The sequence below is a fragment of the Pterocles gutturalis genome, unplaced genomic scaffold (assembly GCF_000699245.1).
Source record: "Pterocles gutturalis isolate BGI_N339 unplaced genomic scaffold, ASM69924v1 scaffold15003, whole genome shotgun sequence".
Taxonomy (NCBI): Eukaryota; Metazoa; Chordata; class Aves; order Pterocliformes; family Pteroclidae; genus Pterocles; species Pterocles gutturalis.
Window position 1 is genome coordinate 24,823 of NW_010120749.1, and position 7,618 is coordinate 32,440.

The following is a 7,618-nucleotide window of genomic DNA, read 5'->3' on the forward strand; positions in this document are numbered from 1 at the left end:
TACCTTGTTAAGTTTATGCCTTTTTCATATGCAGCCCTCCTTGTCTGTGCTGACATTTATGAGATTAGTACAGTGTGTGATTCACAAATCGTGTGCCTGGCTTTAATTTTAATAGCTCCACATTCATAGCATTGATGACTCTCATTTGTGGCAGTTATCTTGGAAGACTGTTTCTGTATCGCATAGCAATAGGTCTCATGCTTTTGTTGGCTGTGTAAACAAAGGTTTTGGTTTTGCTCTCAGCTAAGAGAACCTTGTGGCCTTTCCTTCCAGTCTGTGTCTCAGGTTTTATAGTATAGATGTTGTGTTCGTACTATTAAGTGGAAAAATGATAGTACTTAACTTGATTCTCCTGTCCCAACAGGAAGAGGAGATCCATCCAAGTATGTTCTCTTTCTGGAAAGGGTGTTGCGTTTTTACTTCCCCTACTCTGTCCTGGTATGAATTCTGATAAGTCTTCATTCTCCCCACCCCACTCCCAATATGAGCTTTAATGAAAGCTCCGAGGAAGGGATGAAGTGGGGCTGGTTTTTAATCAGGAGTCTGTACAGCTGAGCAAAATCCATCTCAGGTTTTTTTTCTGTGCATGAAGAAGATAAAGCCAGTGTTCTACAAGAATTTGTTGCTCCAATGAATGACACAAAGATTTTTAGATAGAGGAAATTGTCACTCACATAGATTTTCTTTCTCCTTCTCTTTCATGATAAAAGGGCTGAGATAGCAAAGGATGCTTTTAGAGACCACTCTGTGTTCCCCTCTTCTGTTAGATGCCCCAAGTTTTCCTTCACTGTTGAGAGAATAGGCACTGAGAGCTCCGCTTTTCTTCAGTAGCGGGCAGATGGTATTCAGATCTTGAATAGAAGGGAGCGTGAATTACGGAGGAGATACCCTAGTCTCTTTCAGAAATGGTTTAGGGCTGTACAAGATGTAGAACATCTTTATAAAGGAGAAGTCTTCAGTTTCACAGATGCTTTCTCTACCGTGCATTTTTATGACAAAGTTTAGGTATGTTTTGAAAGAGATGTCTTAGAGGAAAAGGCTAATATTTATGTTTGCAAGAAACCTGAACTATAAGCTGCTGTCTTTGAGGAGCTGAGGCCAATGAAGAAGTGTGGGAGATGAGAGTTGGTATGATATATGTGACAGAGTATATGTTTACAGAAATCTCTCTGCTTACATTCCTTATAGCAAAAAGTACTATATGACACCTCATACATAAGAAGAGTTTTTTTCAGAATTGTCCCAAAAGTTTTTTTGTAAAATTGTACCTCCTTCTTGGTGAAAGGGAAATTTAAAATTCTAGATTTAGAAAGTTGTTCTTAGACATTCATGTAGTGTTTGTGATTTAAATCTTAATTAGCTTTGTTTTAATGGAAGGCTGCCATTAATTTTGTTATACAAATTAGTTATCATAAGGTTTCTAGAAGTAAAACATACTGGTTTCCTTTATATTCCCATGATGAACTAGCACATGCTGACCTACAGTTACTGTTTTGTCCACTAATACGAAATCCCTGTCCCTGCTTCCTTGCTGTAGTTTTTTTAGAAGTTCAGTGAACGCTGCAAATCGCCTGAAGAGTGGAAAATTCCCCTGTCACATGGATGCCCTTATCAGCAGCAACCAGATGGAGCTCTGAGCAGGCACATTATCAATGTTAAATTGCCTTTTCTGAGTAGAGAGGATTAAAGCATTCCTTCAGAAATGAGTGGCATAAGCTGCAAATTTAGGGATAGTAATATTCTTAAATGTTACTATTTTAAAAACATATGAAGCTATCTTAACAAATGCTGCATATCAGAAATGTACTATTCTTTCAAGCTGATGGAGCTCAAATTCTTAAAAAAATAATTTGTTTTGAATAAAGTAGGCATCCTGTAGTTTCTTCTTAAATATATATGTGTGTGTGGGTGTGTTCTTAGCTTAGATATATAATGTGCTTAAAATTCTAGAATAGATTTTAATATGTATTCAGGTGCATTATATTGAACCTAAAATTGTTTGATTTTTAGTTGAAGGGCAAAAAATGTTTGGACTGATTTTAGCAGTTTGGATTAAATTAGCAAAATAATATTTCAGAATAATAGAATTGTATTCCCTTATTTTAATTAAAGGAATGTATGTTGACTTACTGAAACAGAAACTCAGAGAACATAATATAAATTGTTTGCTCCAAGTCTTGGGGATAAAAGATAATGCAGTATTGAAACATACAATTACAAAATTAAACAAAGCTATCAAATTTGGCCTAAACAATTGGTGTCTAAGTATCAGATTACAATAATACTAAGAAAGCACGCATCAATGTGACATGCAGAGATTTGGTGACACAACTGCTGTTTCATACTAATGAGCTGTGATGAATACCAGTGTTTCATTCAGAATTAACCTCCAAGGCTTTTATTAACTAACTTATCTATAAAGGTCAGTGCTTCCATTATAATTTAGACTCTTTTCATACTTAGTTACTTGATGGTATATCTGTTGTACTGTCCATTTCTTTAAAGCAAAACAAAAGCCCTGCCATTAAAGAGAACACTTTTTAGATATATCTGATGGATTGAAATTTAGCCAATCGGTATATATTGCCTTTTCAGATTTGCAGATGAATTTCCTTATTATCAAGGAGTTGTGTGTACATACAGAAAAAAGCCTTGGAATTAACTTTTTTTTTTATTCTTCAATCACAATTGCAGCAGCTCTCTTCATATAGTACTTGCTAATCAAAGCCCTTAAAATCACATATGGTAATATCTTGATAAAATTTGTTTTATTCGAGTCATATTTTGCCAATATCTCACACTAAAGATTAGTTTACAGCATACTTTTATTTAGTGTATACTTGGAGTTTATGGTGACTCATGTCCCTAGAAGCTTGAATAATGCTGTTCTTTTCAACGTTGTTGTGTTTTTCTTGCAGAACAAACTTGGAACTTGAGCTGGTCCATCGAGGAGGCAATTTATGTTCAGGAGGTGCAAGCACAGCAGGGAAAAGATCATGTTTAAGTAAGCTTTATGTTATGAAGTGCAATATCAATTACTAGAATATTGAATAAAGATGTCTAGTTCTTTCTAACATTTTCTAAATTATGTCAACTTTCTTGAGAACCTTTTTTTCTGCCATAATGAGTCTTTGTTTTTTGTTGCAATCTGAGAAATCGGAAATCTGTTTTGCACAAATTATTCATTAGAGCTGTTCATGTATTGTGAGTAATCTATTTAGAAATCAATTGTCATAGTATCCAATTTTTTAATAATTTAACATTTTTATGAGTAAAACTAGAAGTATTTTAAGGGTAAAGCAGGAAAGCTTTGTTTCACCCTGGCTGTTGCTAGTAATAGTAAAAAAATCTTGTTTCTCTGAGTGCTAATGTAGCTCATGACTAGCTCTCATACTTAGAAATATGCAGCTACCATGTCCCATGTCTTTAATTTCCCTAGTTCTTTCTCTGACAGGACACTTTTGCAAATTTTCTTTGGTAGAAACTCTCAAATCTTCATTGTTCTGAAACCTTTAATGGTTGACAGAAGTGGTTTTTTTTCTTAACATGAAATCTTTTTATCTTTTACTGAAATATGAACTGTTAGGAATGGCCATTTTAATCTGTCAGGAAAAATTGGAAAGCCTGCTACAATACTAGTATTTCTAATACTTGTTTAAATCAAGCTTATGCAGCAGTAGCAGCAGATTCAGTAGTAAAAATGTCAGAAAGCTTGGGTCTACCTCTCCCTTTTGGTATATGATTTGTGGGCAATACTTTCCTCATCATTTGAGGTGATGAGCCACCAAAGAAATCCCATCACATGCTATGCTGTCCACATCCTCTCTAGGATAAGAGCCTTCTGTTACTGCCAGGAAATGTAGCTCAATCGATTTCATTCATGTGTTGTGATTTGTGAAAAGTAGTTTTAAACCGTGCTGCACCTTGTCTCCCCCCACCATCATTACCTCTTTTTCCTAGCAGAGCAAAATACATGAAAAATGTATGTGTTAAAAGAACATAGGTAGATCACTGTTTGCAAATTTGAAGCATTTAATAAAATCAAGGCTCTACAGATAATTTCTACTTGGATTACAATGTATTTTTAATCGTATGCTCATGTAGTAAGATGGACACTTTCTTGATGAATTTTAGCAACTTACTGGATGCATTACCTATTTCACAACCATGTTGTTTGGAAGACCATGGTGAGCAGTTTAGGGTGGAGATTTCAGCTTAAAATTGGAAAGCCTTTGAAATATTTAAAGACAAAAAAAATTACAATTACTTTACACATAATGAGAGTGTACCCGTGTTTTCACATGGCTTTAGTAGCCGTACAAGATCTTTATAAGTCTCTTGACATTTAAAAGTTTAGAAGAATGCGGACAGGGAAGTGGCCTGTAATCTGTAAGGTCATTTTTTTATCTTATTGATAGTTTTTCAAAGTCAAGTGATTTCCGCTTCTCTGTATGATTTTTTTTTTTAATGATAAAAGTAGAATGAAATACATTCATCTTAAAACACTGTGAAATGTTTGATGTCATGTCAGTTTTAAATTTGAGTTCCATGTACCTATTTAAAAGCTTTACACATATACAACCATATATATATATATAAATATAATGCTTTTTCTCATGGTGATTTATCACCAACTAATGTGAGCGAGTGCTGGAAGATGATGACTTTGCAGAGAGTGGTTGAATCACCGGAGTGCTGGGCAGCTTCCTTGGTGTACACCTGTATAGCTCCGTTGTTTCTACTTAAACTATATCAGTTGACACCATGGAGGACTTACCTCAAAATTGATTTTGTTTGGGGGTTTTTTTAAGAAAGAAAGAGAGAAAGAAAGAGAGAAAGAAATTCCACCAAGCTGAGGCCTGGTAGCTGACACTAAATGGTTTGTGTAATACATTGTTTATTTTTTCCTTATACTTACACCATCCCTTCAACCTCATCTTGCATAAAGAAGGGCTCTTATGTACTGAGGACCTGACTTTAAAAGAAAGCATACGTTTTGCTGACAGCCAGTGAAAAGATCAGTCAGGATTTTTAATACATATTCCTTAAGTCTTGAAATGCATGGAAAATGCCTACTGTAATCATGGGATACATTTATTTTTGGAGAATTATGAAATTGGAAATGATACATGGAGAATGTATCTCTGCTGGAGAATCGTCTTATGCTGGATTGTTACGTCAACAAGATGAGACAAACACAAGTCCTGTTTACATTCATACATTATAATTACCTATTTTTCCAGCACTTTTACTATTTTGCCGTTAACTCTCTACGTCTTAGAAAATGATCCAATGTTGTCTGTTCATCAAAACAGATTACTGGAACAAACTAAACTTATAGAGAGTTCAGGATACGTCTCACACTTGAGAATTATGGAAATTGTCTTCTTAACAAGAAGCTTTAAGTAAAGTTACATTAACTATTGCTTTTAAAAATGCATGTTAGTTTACAAAACCTAAAATGTTTATGAAATACATCACTTTTTTGCTAGCAGCAAATCTGCTGTTAAACTGTGCATTAGTTCTCTATATAAAGAGTAAAATAGCCCAGTAAGGAAAACTTTAAGTCCTTGTCTTCAGAATTGTGTGTGTATACAGAGATTATTTTTTTTTTCCCTGTGATTGAGCTGTTTTCATGTACTTGCATACAAAGGCTTAATCTGAAATTGGTAGAGTATTTCCTATAATTGAAAATCGTGGTGATGATTTTTTTTTTAATATGATAACATTTCCTGATTTTTTTTAATTTTTACTTACAATACATTGCATTTTGTTTGTTTACTATAATATTTTTCTGTTCCTTTCTTAAATTGTTGTGTAATTTTGTTTGAGTGTGTTGTACATGGAAGTAGTGCTTTTTCCTTTAGCAGTTGCATTACTTTTAAGGATTCTAGTGCATAGTTCTGATAAATGGGTAAGGACAGCATTTAAACACAAGGCACTTGCTTTTTTTGTAATGGTAAATTTTCTTATTTATATCTAAATCAGTCTTAGACTTCAGAAAAATTGAAGGCGTTTAAAGCTTCCAGGTAAAAGGCACTATGTATATGAACATTGTTGCTTTAAACAGCATGTAGACATAAATGTCATCTATTCATTGTTAAAATGTTCACATGCTGTTTATGTTCTGCATTGGTACTTATTTTGTAAAATTTTTATGCAGCAAACTACTCATATTTAATCTCGCATTAAAATAGACTCATTTTTAATGTAAAGTAATGAGGTTCTCCTAGAACATACCTGTACAGTACTTCCACTTAGTATCTATTATATTTAGCATTGGACATTAGTCTAAATATGACTAGTGGGAACAGAATTACTTTTCCATATACAGCAGGGTTTTTTTAACTAAACTGTTACATAATTACACGAGTTTCCTTCACTTCCCCTTTCCATATGGTGCATTTAGAGATAAGAAGTTGCAGTTCTTCAGATGCATGTTCTGTAATAGTTTTTATTACCTTTCCATACTCGTTTCTTTTTTCAGGAGGTAATCCTGTTTTTAAAGTTTCACTTAAATAATGTACCTTCAACTTCTTTGTTGTCTTATGCAGTGAGAAAATAATGATTTTAAAAATCCATACCCTATCTAGAACTTGAATACTGTTTTGTTTTAACTCTTGCTTGCATAGTATTGAAATTGCTTTTGTTTTTTAAACGTCATTCACGTCAGGTCCAGCAGAAGTAATCTAAAATAGAACCTGTCTTTGTTTTTCTTAAGTGAGAGGTAATGAGGTGTCTCTCTTTTGATTAAGCATACCACTCTGTATTAGTCGTGTAACAACTTGTAAACTTTGGTGATAAGATATTGCAGAAAACAGAATATGTTGTTCCAGGTGAGCTGTTACAGCAGCAAGCGTCAGGGAAGATGGTGGGAACAAATAGGTCAAGAGCTGTTGTAGTAGATTGCACCATGAGAGCAGCTGCTCTTGGGAAGTAAAATTAAGAATGATTAATGTAGCTGTTACTGTCAGTGATTGAGTCTGTGTGAGAAGAATGATGAAGAAAATTTGGCTGTAAAATTGCCATTTTAAGGTTTAAAGTTTTGTGTGTGTGTTACTAAACAGTATGCAACAAAAAATGCAAATGTTTACTTAAAAATCAAGTCCTATTTTAAGGATCATGTTACATGATCATGTTATCTAAAAGTCTATGGCCTTGAAAATTCTCTTCTGTTTAGGGGATAATTATGATATATGACAACTGTACAGGTCTTATTTCTCTCTTTTATACAGTTTAAGAGATCTGATGTTTTGCTTTTTATTTTCATTGTTTTGTATTTATAGAACAGTTTCAGAACACAATATTAGGGCTGAATAGTTAGGACTTCAATGGACACCTTTAGTATAGGTCTTTAACTTCTGGTGGGCTAACCTTGGCTGGATGCCAGGTGCCCACCAGGCCCCTCTGTCATTCCCCCTTTAGCAAAGTAAAGGGGGAGAATAAGATGAAACACTCGTGGGTCAAGATAAAAGCAGTTTAATTAAAGGAAAGGCCAAGGCCTCACACAGAAGCAAAAGGTAAACAAAGATGTTACTCTCTACTTCCCCTCAGTAAGCAATGTCCAGCCACTCCCCAGGAAAGCAGAGCTTCAGGACGTGTAGCAGCTGCTCCTAGC

At 34.4% G+C, this 7,618-nt stretch overlaps 1 protein-coding gene across 1 annotated transcript in view; it reads left to right on the forward strand.

Moving 5' to 3' along the window:
• Positions 1–7,618, forward strand: part of UBR3 (ubiquitin protein ligase E3 component n-recognin 3 (putative)) — a gene marked incomplete at its 5' end in the record, with an annotated part of 61,334 nt that overhangs the window by 23,175 nt on the left and 30,541 nt on the right. The window contains one exon of the mRNA XM_010077011.1: positions 2,919–3,004. Within this exon, the coding sequence (XP_010075313.1) occupies positions 2,919–3,004 (86 nt within the window). The remainder of the gene's footprint in view (positions 1–2,918; positions 3,005–7,618) is intronic.